Below are 17685 nucleotides of genomic sequence, written 5' to 3'. Positions count from 1 at the left end.
TGGGGAGCCAAAGTTCACAGCATATGAAAGATTCCCTCAGTAGTTCACAGAAATGACTGTGGGATGACAAACAGATCGACATCCGAGAGGAGTAACTGGATTCCAGCGCAACTTCAGTGTGACAGCAGCATAAACCCTGTGGCCTGAGAACTGTACCCTGTGGGCTGGGCTGTGTTTAGTGACTGAAGTAACAAATTAAATGCACAAGTTAAAAGACAATTTATAACAGGGATTTTTCCTCCCCCCCCGTCTTCGGGATTACTCCTGCACAATTACTACTCCATCCCCTGAAATCTTCAGCAAGAAGGGCTTAAATGTACACACATAGATCCACTGTACCTCCCTGGATCCTCTGTTACCCGGGCTGGACACACAGGACACCACATATGACTAGGAAGGACTGAGCTACGGCCCAGCTCATTGTGCACTGAGCAGCCATCGCCTAAGCTTCAGAAAATAAAGCCTGACCACGGTGATGGTGTTCATCAGTGTCCCTACAGCCAGCTATCCCCACTCCAGGCGTTGGATCCGGCACGGACACCAAGCATCTCCCGCCTGGCTTCAGGCTCCTGCCATCCGCACCCACCCCTTCCTCACAGACCTCTCCACCGAAGTTATTCACCAGGCTTCCTGTGCCCCCTCCTTCCCCGGCCCTGCTGGGGCGGCAGCAGCGGGCACCGAGGGGGCCGGGCTGCCCTCACCGCTGCGGGGCCGCGATGCCGCTGCCTGTGCCCGCGGGACGGGGCTCCCGGCGCCGCCCCCTCAGCCCCTCAGCGGGCGGCGCGGGGGAGCGGCGCCACGGCCCGCAAGGCTCGGCCGCGCTGGGCAGCGCCCGCGGTCAGTGCAAGTCCTCAGGGAAGGCAATTCCCAGCCCACCCCACACCCACGGCTGCCGCAGCCCCGCGGCCACCACCGGGACTGGCGACTCGGCCCCAAGAAGCTGCCTTCACCCACGGGCAGCACACTGGGCACGGGACATGGCTCTGACAGCGTACAAAGTACTGAAACAACCTACAGAACCATTTTCTCTCATTAATACATACTGCGTATTTAACTGCTTTCCTTTTGCATGCTAGCCACTCCCAAACTTACCTCCCAGGAGAGCACCTCTGAACTCTCTTTGTGTCGTATTTCAGTTCACATTGTACAGCCATCATGCATTTCAGTCAATCCGTCTTGTGTGGGGTCTCTCTCGTTCCCCGCGCAGGCCGAGAGACCGGAGACCACAACAGCGGCACCGTTCCCGGCCTCCACAGCACCGGAGAAAGGCCTGCTCCTCATGGGGTGCTTGGGTTCCCTCTCTGGAAGGGGAGAACAATCCCCTTTCGCCGCAGACAGGCAAAACAAAACCCCCTGCACTAGTCACAAAAAGGCAAATTTTGCCTCCCTTTCTTACTTATCAGCCAAAACATGAAAGGAGTAGCACAGGTTGTTCCTGACAGGTCTACTCTCCTCTCTAGGCTTTACCAAGAGCTTCATATATGACTTTCAGCTCAGCCCTGGGTGAGGGGACTATGATACTCCAAATGCACGTCGTACTGGGGAAACCATCCCCATGGGATGCACAGAGATACGGAACAAGAGCACTAGATACAGAAATACTGTGAGGCTTTATTGCCTGATGTTGTACAGTCTGTTAACCTTTAATTAAAAAAACTTCAGTACTTCAAGCAATGTGTTGAACACATTTGCACTTTGCCAAAAAGGCAGTCTGCTGAAGTAAAAAGCTTAGTAAGCAATTATTAAGCAGCTCTTGCAGAAATAACTTCAACTGCCACTGCCATACTATTTTTTTTAAGGAAAGAACCCCTGAATTCTGACCAAAAAGAAAAAAACCCAACCCCCCTCATTCAGTCAGGCAGCTAGGTATGAACATCTTGGAATACAAGACAAAAACTAAAAAGGGTTGTTGCTAGTTCCCACAACAATTTCTGAAGTATTCCCTCTCCTTCCCATCTCTCCACAGCACTGTACCTCCTTGCCATAAAGAGAAGGTAGTTACAGTAGCCACAGAATTTCACAATAATTTCAGGAGCACACAGACTAAACATTCAGTATGAGAATGGATACTTCCTTTCATACCATCAACTTCTGCTTTCCAGTCCCTCAGAAAGCCATGTTAAAAAAAAATAAATAAATAAAAAGAACAAAACAAAACCAACACAAAAAAACCCTAAAACCCAAACCAACCAAACCCCCCCCCCCCCCAAAAACCCCAAACTAAAAAACCCCAGGGCTGTTGCTTCCAAATTATTTTAATGCCAAGAAAATGGTTCATGTAGTAGTTGGTTGTCCTGAACAGCCACATAGCTACTTCCAACCCTTGCAGAAGAGAACTACAGAAAACGAGTGCCAAGCCACCACTCTGCTCCCACAAATGATACAGTTCCTTCCTTCCTTCCTTCCTTCCTTCCGAATTCCTTCCTTCCGAATTCCTTTCTCCCTCCCTCCCTCCCTTCCTCCCTTCCTCCCTTCCTTGTGTCAATTCTTACTTCTTTTACCAAATTGCTCCTTCCAAAACTTACGTAGCAACTGCTAAACGTCGCTTAACCGCTATGCAGGAGACTTGCTCTAGGAGATACTCCTTGAGATAAGCATCGAATCCTGTTTTACTTTCCACTTTTCTAACGTATTGATACAACATTTATTTCAAAAGAATTATGATTTGATACACTCTTTCCTCTTAGGTTCTCAATTTTTATCTAATCTTGATGCAGTATAAACACTGTTTCTTTTACTGCTTATTTTGTCAAAAACAAGGCAACATAGATACTGAAATTTATGTAACATTCATTCAATTTATGTATCATTATGATGTATCAGTATCTTACCAGACTTCTCTCAAATCAAGGCATTTAACTGAATGTATTTATGAACAAAAAAAACCACTGAACATTTTTGGAGTAACAGACAAAAATAAGTTGTTATTTACAAGTAATATATATAATAAAACTACTACCATTATATGCCTTTTATACACTGTAACTGCAGTCAATTTTTGCATTGTTTAAAAAAATTTCTTTAAACAGAAATTGTTCAGAATTATCTGTTTGTCCATACACATGTATGTTATGAGAAACACAATAGCTTTTCACATTTTTAAAATTATCAGTGTAATTTACATTTTTCCCCCAGTATCAAGTGAAAATTTAAAAATGGTGCAAACTGGAACACAAAGACAAGTAGCTATGAACGCTGAAATACAATCAATTTGGAACATAAGTGTGTTTTAAACTACCAAGCTGTGAGAAAAAGCCCTAATATTTGGCATGATCATCTCACCACCCACCCCCAAAATGTCAAAGCTAGTTGTCTTACTTTAAAGTAACCATGATTATTGCATATTAGATCTTTGGAGAAGCAGAGCTTTAACCAAAAATATTTTTAATGTAGTTGAAATATAGACATACTTAGCTCAGGGAGGAGAGAAAAGTAGAACATGTAATAAGTAATGTTATCAAATCAATCCAGTTAATTTGTTCTGTCCTTGCTTTGAGTAATCCCCCATACATCAGATAATCCAGTTGAGTCAATGGGTACTTCAGCAAGTGCAAGAGCAACAATCCAGTTTTACGCGACCAAGTTTTCATTCTGCACAAGTCCTTTAAGAATCCTGGTCCTTAACTTACATCATTTAAGTGCTGACAGGTAAATTAACACATATTCCAAACTGGTAACAGGAAAACATTTACCTTTTTTTAAACCAGGATATACAAAAGACAATTTGCATAGTTACAATTCAAGCACAAAGTCACTGTAAATAAGTACAAAAGCATTTATAAATTTACTAAATTTGCTGCTGTTTGTGCCAGCCAAATTAGATAGGTATGAATGTAAACTTGAAGGGTTTGAGGAGAACAGTCAGTGTTTTTGCTTAAAAAATATGTAGAGAATGCTTTTTAAAGGTTTTAAAAAATATTTTCTGCAGCAGGAACAAACAGTTCAAACCCCAAAGAGAGCGATCCAAAATGCCCAAATTCCTCCTATACAGCAGAGAAAGTTTGTTCATAGGTTTCAAACCTACATACAAAACGAGGCACTATTTATGCTATTTTGGAATGTGTCCATAATCCTAACATTTTGGTTCAACCCAAGACTTCCAAACCACTCTTCACTTCTAACTTCCTAGGAAAACATATCTTCAGAAGGTGGTGCATAAGAAAATCCAACAAATGCATCATCTGCCTCTAGGACACTGGCATTAACAATGCTGTAGTCAGAAGAAACACAAACTGAATATGGGACCATTTCTTCTGTGAACACTGCATCGAAATTCCCAATATCGTCTGGTCCAACCTAGAAAACAGGAGGAGCTGTCAGTCATCATATTAATACAGTGTTTTAAACTTGTATTTGTCCTTTAGATTCCAAATTTAACTCTCAAGGCTATCTATTTTGTTGTTCTTCTCTATTTAAGTAGAAGAAATTTAAGGAAGCACACCACTGCATCTCTGAAAATAGCTATTAAAAGGCTGGGTTTTTTTCATTTAGGTTGGAGTTTTGGCCAAATCATACATTCTCAATGATCTGATAAACCTAAAAAGCATGGATTAGCTCAGTTGGTTAGAGCATGGTACTAGGAGCACCAAGTTTAGGGGTTCAGTCCCCATATGGGGCATTCACTTAAAAGCTGGACTTGATGATCCTTGTGGGTCCCTTTCAGCTCAGAATATTCTGGGATGTGTGATCTGAGATGCAAACACTAACACCACCTCCCCCCCAGGCACCTACCACATTAGGATTAAATGGTGGCGGAATCTTCTTCTGAAGAAGATCAGTCCAGCTGAGAGATTCAAAGAATGGGTGCTTTTGAATTTCAAGCTGCAGCAAACAATCAAGATTTTAGATATTTCATAATTCCATCCTATGCATCACAGTAAATATTACTTCATACTACATGCACATAGGGAAGTTCTCATATGCATATCCTTATCTTGTTTATTCAAAATTTACTTTACAATAAAAGCTGTAGTTGGTAAAAACAGCAATTACAATTTGTTAGACTGCCTCTATAAGTGGCGCTCCTTTTAGGATCATTCTTTCTGCTTTTAAGCCTTAAAATCAATGACCTTGACGTCTACTACAGGGCAAGAATGTTTTCTTTTAGTATCTGTTCCTGCCTTAAAGTTTTGTTAGTTTTTGCAAAGCATATCACTGTCTGCGATGCAGCTGCCTCAACAACTCTGCAAGATACTTACTAGTTACAAAGCAGCAAACAGCTAAGCTAAATGCTATCATCCTTTCATCTTGCTCAGTTACAAGGTCCACAGGCTAACATAAGCACTGCAAGCCAAAGACTACAAAGATTCCACCACTAATGGATGGACTACGTCCTTCTAGATCATTGCTCATCGCACAGTTCTGAAGATACCTGTAACTTTCTCACATCAATTTCTTGTGAACAAAGGTTTTGTTGCTACACTGGGAAAATGTTTGCCATGATTTTAAGGCTAAAAAGAGAGCTGCTCTTTGCATGGAACTGGTGATCCTCTTCATCAGAAGACTGGTTCCCAAGTCGTTAGTTAATATTACCACATGACAGCCTTTCCTTTTGATTATCTCCTGGTTTCACCATGAACAGTGAAACCTACTTCTGTGCACCTTAGTGACTGCTATACCAGCAACTGTGTTTCCTTTGCTGGCAGGTACAGCAGCAACCAAGCTCAAAATACCCCACAACAATCACCTCTCTTATCCCCAGCAACTTCCAGGGATAGACCCTACTGGTGTCTTTACTGAAGAATTAAAAGGGAGGAAAACAGAGACAGATGTAGAAATTAAATTTCCATCTCCAACTATTAATTCTGTGCTGTGCACATTAATTAGGTGAGTCCCTTTAAATGAAATTGAGCTTGATAAATTAGGACACTACTTACAAAATCTTCCCTTGCTCCAAGTCTGCTTTGCCGATCTTTCTCCAAAAGTTCTTCCAGGATAGACCAGGCTGTAAGACTGATTCCTGGGCGCAAAACCAGGGGTTTGTGAAGAATATTATCGTACATCTCAGCAACATCACGGCAGTAAAAAGGAGGCTAAAAAAATACAAGTTCTACATGAATTTGAAGCCATATGCAATGTTTCATACATTATGTATGATCAGTAAATGATTCTTTAAGACATACAAGCTGCTAGCTGTGAAGCAGAAATCTCCTTCTTTTTACACACTGCTAACTTCTAATTCAGTCACCACCACTGCCAGAACTTTACACTTGATAACTTCCCACCACCCACCTCCTCTACTCCTAATGTGTTCTCACACTCATCAGTAGCCATAGATGCCATCCAGCTACAAAGCTCCCACTGAACTTGCCTGGAAAGAACCTGAGAATGGGAAAACAAATCCATCTCCCCATTTAAAGTCCTATGGGAGGAGACAAAACTCAAGAAAACTGAAAGAACAGACTGTTACTGGAGTAATCGCATATGACTAGAAGAAGTGTAACAAGATTTTTTTTGTTCTAATGCTGTCAAAAGCTAGGAGAAAACCTGGGATACCTAAGTAAAAAAAAAGTCTTTTAATTGTATTTATTCCAATATTTAACAAAATTTTACTTATAAGCTGGGTTTTTTTTTTTTATTGTGTATTATCACTGTTGATTCAGTTTAGTCTCAAAGTCCCCATACTGATTATGATGACTACTGATTTTGCTGATGTCTACGATTTTGCTTTTCCACGAACTGTCAAGACACCAAGAGGCAATGTAAAATCCAAAAGAGAAACGCAGGTGCTATGTTAAGTACAAGGCAATCTGCTAATTTGCTTAAATGGAGCATTCCAATATTACTAAAAAGTAAGCATCCTTAACAACACTCAAAGGTTACCTCAAATAAAAGGGGAGAGGGGAAGAAAGCAACCTTTACATATCAGATACGTACCAGCCCATAAAGCATTTCATAAAGAACTGCACCAAGGCACCACCAGTCTACTGTGTTGTCATAGGGCTGCTTTTTAATGACTTCTGGTGCAAGATACTAAAAAAAAAAAGAAAAAAAGCAAAAAAGCAAGCAGTATTTTAGAGCATTAGGCTAGCATGGATAAAACCTAGGTTTTAGTCACATCACAGTAAACACTTACAAGAAAAGTTGCTTCGTAACAATTAAATGTTTCAGCTGAATACTACACCTCACTCATCCTTCACTGCCTTTAAAGATCTTTCTGTAATTTAAAGTATGTTTATCAAATTACCAAAGTTTCTAATCCTGTCAGTTCAGTGAATCCCTCATACGTGTTCAAGCCTTCCCCATTTTAAGTTTTGCAGCGTAGTTTTCTCAGTAAAAAGACAACAGAGTTCAATAACTCAGTCAGCAGCTTCAAATTTTCGTGCATATGCAATAATTTGCTTGAGTCACAGACATCAATTCCCTATACATTTACTAAGAATCAATGGATATGGTAAGTAGATTCATATTGACAAATCTGCAGCAGCTGTTACACAAGCTAACTGTCCTGTGTCTACCCAGCAGTTAGGAGACATGGGAGAAAACAGTATTTGAAAAGGGCTGGAAAAAGAGACAAAGGAAGAGATGAGTTATGGCCATGTGGCTAGCAAGCAGTAGACACTGCAGATTAGCAAGAACAACAACAAATAGATCTGTAGGGAGCTTGTCTTTGGTTTGGTTTCAGCTTGTTAAAAGAATGCAAACCTCCCAGCAGTACAAAACACAATATTTGACCTTCCAGTTACAGAAATATGAATAACAGTCAACAGCCATTAATTACTGATTAAAAACCCATGAAAGTTGTCAACATACTTCTGGGGTCCCACAGAAAGTTGCAGTGGTATCAGAAGTTGCAATCCCTTCTTTACAAAGTCCAAAGTCTGTCAATACAACATGACCCTGTTTAAAAAAGAGTGATATGTTAAAAAGAGAACATGCTCACTATGTGGATACACAGAAGTGTCAATTTTGTGAGAGAACACAGAAAACAGAAATAATCTTGCATACTTACTAGTGAATCTAGGAGAATGTTTTCTGGTTTTAAATCCCTATTAAAAAAGAAAAGGTAGTAAATCAAAACAGCAGTCACAAGAGCTTTGGAGGCAAGGGGCTTTATTCTTCAGCTGAAAGCTTCAAGTTTTGTTGAAACTATTACATTCAGGTTTCCCATAAGATGATTTCCTGAAGAGTTTTTTATTTGGTAATTTGTCCTGTTTTAAATTTCTGCTGGACAAGGATACATTTCAGAAACTTACCTGTACACTATATTTATGGAGTGTAAGTAGCCCAGTGCACTGGCTATTTCAGCAGCATAAAATCTGGCTCTGTGCTCAGGAAAGGAACGTTCTCTTTGTAAGTGAAAGAACAGCTGTAAGTATGCAAATAGGAAATAAGAACATAACACAGACAAAACAAAATCAGGTTAATAATATGTAAGTTTACAGTGAAGAGTAATTTATTTTGTTGTCCACTTAAAAAAAAAAAAAGTACAATGAAATAAAATTGATTTTACTGCATGACTTTGACTTAGTTGTTGCTTTACTCTCTTCCCTGCTTCTCTTTTGTAGCTCGGATGGTAGATGAATAGAAGTTGGCAAGACTAAATCATGCAAGACTGCCCCCAAGCAGACTATAACCTGGCATCAAATCAGTCATCTTTCATTTCTGTAAATGCTTGTATTCAAAGATTTGCATAATTATTTATAGAAGTGTATTCCAAAATAACCTAGATGTAGATCACTGTGTGAGATGTATTTTCCAAGCTGATCCACCAATTCTCTCTACTACAGAGAACTGTCAGGCTGCAAACAATTTGAGCAGATACAAATGTCTAGACAAAGATTAAATCATAAACATATGGATTCAACTATACTACACATTCAATTTGGAAAGGTTTTAAGAAAAATGAAGTTTTCTGGTTTCTGTCTACAAAGTTTAGGAAAAATAAAAAGCCACCCTAGCTTTCCAAGCTTTCCATTCAAATTTGAAAGCTGTTTTGAACTGTGTATTATTTTGCCTGAAGCAACACAAAACTAAGTTCTGAAACAACGCAAAACTAAGTTGTGCCCACAATTCAGAGTAGAGCAAATCAGGATTTTACTAATACAGTCTAAGTAAGATGACAGTACATTAGACAAGAGAAAAGCCCATCTTGTCCCAACTCTGACGCAATATAATAAATTCAGCTGTCAAGTTTCATTCCTTCCCCTTTTGAAGTATCAGCATCTCAGCTAATGCAGATGCAAGAGGAAGACAGTTTTACATGATGAAAAATGTAAACATAAGATTAATTAGTAATAAAGGTAAATTCATATAACTGTAAAATACAGTATTTGTATCTGACAAGCATGAATAAATTTGGATTGAAGTTGTCAACAAGAACAAGAACAGGGCCCAAATAGCTACAGAAGTCTGTAGCATCAGCAGATAACAATAGGATTTTCAAAATTGGAAGAATGCTGATCACAGCCTACTGTAAAGGACCATTTCACTCCTCACACCTAGAATCAGCAGAATAGACAGACAAAAATGCAAACAAAACCACCACATACCTCTCCTCCATTAACAAAATCCAAGACAAAGTAAAGCTTTTCTGTTGTTTGGAATGAGTAATGTAATCCAACCAAAAATGGATGTTTCACATTTTTCAAAAGCACATTACGTTCAGCCATAATATGTTTTTGCTGCAAGAAGTAAGAGATCAATAAGTAAACAGGAATGATTTTGTAATTAAGGGAAAAAACAAGGGAGGTGGGTGGAAAAAGACTATTTTTCTTAACCTCCTTCCTATTGAGAACAATTTTTTTCTGCAACACTTTGACAGCATAGTATTTCCCATCCAGTTTTCGTTTTGCAAGAAGAACCTGTGAAATTAAAAAAAAAAAAAATGAAGAAATGTGACTGTTGCAGTTCATATTCTATTAGTAGTATTTTATCATTTCAGCAAAACTGGAAAGTGTTCATCCTATTTTTTCCACAATACAGCTTTTTTGCTTCCAATACAGTCCATCAACAATGTAATTGCCAATAGAGTGAGCTTACAGTTCAGTAAAAATTTATCCCGACAGTGGTATAATGAAAGACTGAATTACAACATTTATTTTCCATGACCTGCTAAATCTCTATCAAGATCAATTTCAGCTTTTTTTTGGATAAAATTTAAAGGTAACTGGATGAAAAACAACAACATGAAAAATAATTTGGAAACTGAGATTTCAAGATGGATTATCTTTGGCACCTTTGTAAAATATCAATACTTAAGTCACTTTCCAATGTGCTGTTGCTCACACTGCTCCACAGTATCAGGGGTTTTGCAAAATAGTCCATGACAACAAGAGGAAAAGCAGGATTCGTACTCCAGCTGCTGCATAAGCATAGGGGTACCTCCCTTCCTCCCTGGGGGAAACAGGATCCCAACTGCTCTTAACGAGAAAGGGAAACTCTCCCTTTTGTTAGTCCCAGTAAGTGGCTGAGGCAGGCAACAACTGCACCAGGGAAAAAATGGCAGGGCCACAAAGCAGCAGCAATGGGGATCCAATAGAACAGTTTATGGGCTACCCTAGACCAACACCACTTCTGGAACCTCTGGCCAAGTCTCCAGTCACTGTGCACAAGAAACCAGCAAGCATCCTTGCACCACTATAAGACAGAGGAATAAAAGCTCACCTTGCCAAAGCTGCCTTTCCCAATAACTTTCAGGAAATCAAAGTCTGTTGGTTTAGCACTGAAAGATATTTAGGAAGGAGACAGGTCATCTGGGTAGAAATTACCACTTCTATAGCTGTACAGCAGTGTAGTGTAGCACTCAAGTTGTAAAGTGAGAACAACAGCCTGTAAGCACCCTCCTTTTCTTTGTTCCACCCAGCCCTGCTTCTGCAGACCTGTCCTCAGACACGATGACTCCTCTCCATTTTGCAATTCCATTTTCCTCTAGGGAAAGTGTTCAAGTTGCATCCTCTGAGTTTATTTTATTTACTAAGTTTAACTTTATGATGTAAAGGAGAAGCGAGACTGTTCTTTCATTCTCCATGGTCTAGTTTCCTGTCATTTTTAAGTCTCCATTTCCCCATGACTTCTACTGGAGCTTATATCTTACTTGCAGCAGTCCAAATGGATTCTAAAGCTTACATGAGGAAAGGAAGGACCAAGTTTGTTATCTATTCCCTCTTATTTATTCCATTCTTTCCTCCATCCAATCCTCCTCATTTTAAATTTAAGTAAGAGGAGGGAGGTCCAAATACCTGCTTCTTCTTGGTGTTTGTATGAATTCACCCTCAGTTTTTCCATTTCCCACATCACCACTCCTTTCAGTTCTTCCCAGGATTCCCTTACTCTTTCCTGAATACAATTCTGTCAGCAAAACAATTATCCATGTTTTCAAATTCCAAAACAAGTTACATCACCATACACCTCTCTATTTATTGCCCCCGCAGGGAAGGACTCTTACATTTCATTTCTTACTGCAATGTATTAACCACTTCCTCCTGCTAGCTCAGAACAAATCTGAGGAAAGCAAAACAAAAATAGCAGTCATCTCCTAGATGAGAAAAGCAGATTTACACAGAACTGAGAACAGAAACTGCAGAAGACACCAAACAGAGACACAAGTTACCACTGTAGTAACTGGGCTGTAGCACCAACAAGGCAAGCTGCTCCTTTGCCATGCAGTAAACCAAACTTGTTTTCAGAAGCTGTGGGACCACTCCCAAGGTCAGTCTAACTTTTTGGGTTTTACAATTAATTTTAATCCCTTTTAATTAAATTTAAAAATTTACATTAAATTGAATTATGTTTAATTCAATTTAATTGAAACCTACTGAGGATTTCCAGATGGTCCAAGGTTGATATTCTGTGAGGTAGAGTTTAACTGTTGGGAGAAACAAAGAGGTTTACTTGTAACTCTTTTTCTTAACTTCTCTCTTATCTTTCAACCAATACTAATTTCAAAATACTCTACTAATATGCTCAATCCATACTTTTACATTTGTTACATTAGAATTTTAAAGAGATCTAACATCCAGGTTGGGAACTGAAATACCAGGCCATCATCACCTTGTCACAAATTCTTTCTACACACATCCTGTTCAAGGATGAAGGTAATAAAATATTTGTGTCCAGACAGAGAGGAAAAGATCAGAAATAAAAATTGAAGAGTATGTCAATAAACAACTTGTTCCTCATTCAGAACTTAAACCTTTCTTGTACTTGCCTTATGAATATATTTTCTGCCTTTTATTCCAAATTCTCCAAGTTCTTACTAATAGTTAATTTTAAACCCACACTGTTCATATAAGAGTACTTACTGAAAGACACAGTGCTTTTAAAAACACGAAAGTGAACATTCTCCCAACCCCAAGAAAAACATTACCAACCTTTTCTATCCTGACATTAAGGTTAAATAACTCAATTCCTGGAATTCCATTAATCTTACCGGTACACACCCAGGCAAAATTTATAAATTAAAGGGAGCAGAGGAAGCCACTGTCATTTAGGTAATTTTCTCCATTTTGTTTTTGATTTAGAAAAGCAGTATCTGTACTCTCATTGTGATTCTGGAATTTAACACAGAAGAATAAACTGCACTCAAATACAAGTTACCTGGGGACAGGCTGTCAGGCAGCACAAACCAGTACTCCAGAAGTGGAGAATGGCCTGACAGCAGCACTGAATGCCACTACTCACTGAAATGAAACAGTGGTACAGGACAGTTTTAAAAGAGCTATTGTAAAAAAGACTTGTTTTTAAGGCTTTTTTTTGTTCCTTGTTGTTTGGCTTCATCATTTACAGCAACTATAGAGTGAATTTTCCACCAAAAATATGGGGTCCAGGCCATTATGCAGTAGCTCTCTTCCTATTTTGGAATTTGTTGTGGCATGACACGTCATTAATTTTCCACAGACGGTTTTTATCATTCCACATTACTTAAAATACCTTTCAAAGGAGAAGGAAACTGGTATTTTAAACTAGTGACTTTGGAAATCAAACTTCCAGAACACACTAAATCTCCCGTGGATCACACACAAGCTGAAACAACTCTTACATCTTTAACAGGGGCTGAATAAGAAGAGAAGAATTAATATCACACCTTTATGCCAAGTAGTAAGTAATAGAGAAGACAAGCTTAAATATGGCACTTCTGCCTTCCTAGACATGCTCCTTTTTTCAAACAGCCCTGTTTCTGGAGGCTGTAAACTAATTTTCAGATAATCCATCCAGCTATATAGTGGATTTTTGTGACAAAAGAAACTTCAGACCTCACACAGTGTTACATGTGAAATGAAATCAAATCTATCCTTACTCCTAAGTGACTTTTAGAAAGACTGCATTTTTTCCCCTGAGAGAATTCTGTTTCTCCCCATCTTTAAAAAAGAACACACAAGCAAACAAAAAGACAATTAAACATTCAATCTCCCCTGCTCCTTGCCAGATGTTCTTAGCAAGAGCCTTTGAACAGAGTGCAAAAATGATGACAGCTAAGCTATGACTAAAGTTGTGTTTCTTTAACCCATATAGGAAGGGGGAAATAAGCAAGACAAAGCCAGCAATCACTTTTACTCCTCTCTGCAGTTCACAGCTGACAGAAAAATAGCTTACAGCCCACAGTGGAACTGAGTTGTTTAAAAAGAGAAGGAAGGGGATTTATTGCAAAAGCTACCAGTAGTTTTCAGTAAATAATATACAAAAGAAGATTGCCCTCAAGTAGCTAAAATTTAGAAGACTGTTCTGTGTTATTACCTTCCGACTGCTCCTTTCATCTTCATCTTCAGATGGATCCGACTGGTGTTTTGGGTTATCCATCTGAAGAAAGGCTCTGACATCTGGGCTAGAAACACAGTTAACTTCATTAGCACACCAATAATCTGCATGATTTTCAGCCATAAACAGAGTACAGGACTGGACAGCAGCATATAGTGGAGTTACTCATTACAAAGCTTTATATTTAAGTTCTGGTAATTAAGGACTGTGTACAAGCAATACTTTCTTTCATAGCAACGTAATTCAACTGCCAAGTGTGTTATAGGCAGCACAAAACTTTTCACTTGCAGAAACCTGACATGTTAAAGTATATGTATGTGAGGACTTCAGAAGGAAACACTGCAGAACTGCATTTAAAGATAATTATCAGAAGCAAGCATGAATTCTAACTGGCTAGCAACCACCAAGAAACCAACTTTCTTCCAAAAAACTGAAGAATTAAAATTTTTGTTTTCTAAATTTAATTGTCAAATACAATAGCAAATGAAATACATCATCTGTATCCCAAGGAAAGACACAAGTTCCAAGAGATACACAGCACTAATGTTCCTGTCCCCATTCATTTTAAAGCAGAAGATGGTGATCTTGTATTCAGAATTCCTTCTGGCTGGGGACTGTCAAAACAGTGTTAAGAAATCCTTCCAGTCAGCTGCAGGACACAAATGTTTCAGGAATTAGCAAGAGAGTCGACTGGCTTCCCACAGTGCCTAAGGAGATGCATTTTATCTTCAGCAGCAGTTTCAAGCTCTGTCTTGGTGGAGCTGGGGGACAAGGACTGAGAGAAAGGTGGGAAAGTAAGAAAATTCCAAGAACCTGCTTCCAGAAAGAAAGGCTTGATTGAAAGTTCAAAAGAATGTAACATCTTTCAGAACCACAGCACAGTGCAAGTAAAGAATAATGTAATACAACTGAGGCAAAATTAATTCCTAAAAAATGGCTATCATGTATAGTCCATAAACCACTTCAAGTGATGATTTGAATCTTTCAAGTTCATTCAGCTCACTAAAAGGCAACCTTCTTATCGAGGAAAGAAATCTTACCTACATTTCAGAGACAAAGTTCTTTGAGAAGGACTCAGGACAGTCACTGATAGGAAACTCCACATGAGCCATTCAGTACAAGAAAAGCACTAACTTACTATGGAGCTGCTCTTTTAATCTGTCCCTAGAATATATAAAATAGGGTAGTTTTATGTAAGAAACAGATGTACTTGCTATTTTCAATCCATTCACTCTCCACACCTCTGATCAATGAGGATCAGAAGTAAGAGATGAGCTGTTTCTGACACTTCACCAGCTCCCTTAATTTCCTGTCAGCACTACTGAACCTACCTCATACCTATGCTATCTGAGGCTCCCAGTCTTCATCACTTACATTCTGTATTCCTAAGTCCTATTTGAAATATGTTTCAGTTCCTTCAGCCTTTCAGGTTTAAAGCACAGCAACAAGACTGTTCACATAATTTCCCACCATCATTTCAGTTTAATTCTTCCCATTTTATAAGAACTCCAAATTCTGATCTATTTCAGCATTTGTCTTGCATCCTGAGGCCAGGAAGACAAAAATCACAGTGGTTTGAACATTGTGGTAATCCTGGGTCATGATGCAACAATTTAAGTTTCAGAACATTTGGATATCACAAAATCAAGAAAAAAAAGTTATGGTTAATGCTTTTCACTAGACAGAACAGAAACAAACCTTAATTACCTTTCAGCATGAATTATTCTGGAAAACTGGCTGATTAAATAGAGCATGATGTAATACATCTCAAATAGTTACCACAGTAACTTTGTCCATGACTGAATTCACAGCAGGAAAAACATAAAAATATCAATTCACAGGAAAAGGCTGCTGTACTGTTGCAGGGTATTCCACAATCTCCACAATCCACAATAGCCAGAATCATAACTGATTGATGTTACACTGTTCACACTGGGAATTCTAAAAGCATTGCAAAGAACTACTGATTAAAAATAAAAAGTTTCATGTACCAATTTCTTAGGCAAGACTGCAGCATGTAATGCACAATGCTATACAGATTGATAGCACTCCTATGCTGTTTTAGCTCACATGGATTAACTCAGTGTGTTTTAGAATACATGGAAACTATTCCTAAAATAACCTCACCTATGAAATTAAAAGGAATGAGAAAACCATTTTAAAAGCTCAATATATATTGTACCCATACTACCAGCAAAAGTTGGTTTTGTCTGGATTTTTATGATTGACTGAATAAATTTATTTTATGGATTATCTCTGAATACACAAAAGGGTGTCAAGCTCTGCTTAAATACAGCTGCTTATGTAATACTTGTTCTGCATTAGTCTTCCTACAAAAACAATATAATACCGCACAAAAATTTTGGGCACACAGAGAAATATGAACAAACCCAAAAAGTCACACAAATTTCAAGGCAAAATTGTAAAATTAATAGCCAGTGACAGAAATGTAACATTTAAGACACAGTTTATTTAAATAATGGTGCCTAGCTCCTCCCTCTTCTTGCCACGTTTTCTTAAAAAGTAAACCACCGATGTCTTTCTTACAGAAAGCAAAGGTTCAAAAAGCCATAATACAGTAAAGTACAGTAACACTTTAAAAGAGGACAATAATGTAATGCAAGGTTTGCTTTCCCCAACACAGACTGCAAGATCCTACAATTCAAGGGTTTCACATTCACTTTTATATTAATCAGATTTTGAAATCAGAAAAAAATAGTGACTGATTTTCTTCTACAGAACACATTCAGACCCTGCTTCTCACTTACAGAACTGATAACTCATTTCCCCACAGGTTGCAGAGTATTGTCATCCTTGAGTTCTTTAAGTGTTATGCAAATGTTCTCATTCTCATAAAGGAGCTACTTTGGACTATTTAAAAATAACTGCATTATATCTTTAATGCATCCTCTATATATACAGTTTTTCAAAAGGTTTTCTTTGGACATATTCTGATAGACAGCATTAAATGCATTAATACTTCAGTGAAGGCCACATTTGAGGGGGTGAGCAGCCCACTTTCAGGAGTTGTGCAGTGTTTTAGGGAGGCTCACAGTGCTCACTAGGAAAACAACTCCCAGCTCTTATTAAGAACATCAGTCAGCAAGTGGGACACATTATGAGATCTCTATCCCTTCTGCCACTTTTCCTTCGAACACCTGCACTCTACCTGTGAGAGCAAGTTGTCTCTCACAGTAAGTCTGCTGAGGAAATGCAGCTTGAAGCTAGCCCACTTAATTCCCAATTTGGACTAAGCCAGTAATCTCACCCTGTATTCCACCTGACAGCGACTGCAGGAAAATCCTTATCAAGTGTCCCAGGATCTCTCTAATCACTCCAACACACTATAGGTTTTTCTTTGATTTTTTATTGAGCATAAAGGGTTTGGCTTTGATACAATATTCAAGAAATGTGCCATACCCAAGAAAAAAGTTCACTGAAGGTAAAGAAGACAGTGCTGCATGTTTTGAGGAATAATGTAAATATTACCATCTTGGACACACTGAATCTGACATTTGTGCTTTTCACTTCAGATGTTCAGGTGCCTTCCCATACAGAAATGAGAACACGTTGAATCATCCTTAAGCTTTTAGTGAAACAATTTTCCTAAGCAGGACTTAAAATATATGACATGCTGATAGTGGTTTTAATGCTTAAAAGATGCAGTGGAAGGTGGATTTCCTAATGGTTCTGTGAGAATGCATAACCCACTAAGTCCTCCTTGTACATCACTAACTTTACATAAGTTATTTCACCTAGTACCAAATTTAATTAGCCCATTAAAGCAAAACAGTCTAAGAAAGCAAGGATGGACTATCTGTGAAGACTCAGTCATCACATATTCCTTGAGTACCTTCCATCAGATTTTACAAAAAATCCCAACCACCAAGATCAAAGATTTGGTATTTTTTTCTCCAACAACATTCACTGGCACACAGAAAAGGTGACAGATTACATAATTATTGATATGATTTGTTGCAATGTAACACT

The 17685-nt window shown here is 38.7% G+C and overlaps 1 protein-coding gene across 5 annotated transcripts in view; it reads right to left on the bottom strand.

Moving 5' to 3' along the window:
* Positions 1–2695: 2695 nt before the first annotated feature.
* LOC116452403 (serine/threonine-protein kinase Sgk3) overlaps positions 2696–17685 on the bottom strand; it is a 55950-nt gene continuing 40960 nt past the window's right edge. For all 5 annotated transcript variants that reach the window (XM_032126880.1, XM_032126890.1, XM_032126907.1 and 2 more), the window contains 12 exons: positions 13675–13762; positions 11757–11806; positions 10606–10663; positions 9720–9803; positions 9492–9623; positions 8196–8308; positions 7952–7988; positions 7753–7839; positions 6877–6972; positions 5877–6032; positions 4732–4821; positions 2696–4296 (listed from right to left, as the gene is read on the bottom strand). In XM_032126880.1, coding sequence (XP_031982771.1) covers positions 4126–4296; positions 4732–4821; positions 5877–6032; positions 6877–6972; positions 7753–7839; positions 7952–7988; positions 8196–8308; positions 9492–9623; positions 9720–9803; positions 10606–10663; positions 11757–11806; positions 13675–13762 — 1162 coding nt within the window. In that variant the 3' untranslated portion in view covers positions 2696–4125. The remainder of the gene's footprint in view (positions 4297–4731; positions 4822–5876; positions 6033–6876; positions 6973–7752; positions 7840–7951; positions 7989–8195; positions 8309–9491; positions 9624–9719; positions 9804–10605; positions 10664–11756; positions 11807–13674; positions 13763–17685) is intronic.

This window comes from Corvus moneduloides, chromosome 1 (assembly GCF_009650955.1).
Source record: "Corvus moneduloides isolate bCorMon1 chromosome 1, bCorMon1.pri, whole genome shotgun sequence".
Taxonomy (NCBI): domain Eukaryota; kingdom Metazoa; phylum Chordata; class Aves; order Passeriformes; family Corvidae; genus Corvus; species Corvus moneduloides.
This window is presented reverse-complemented; position numbering and strand designations above follow the sequence as displayed.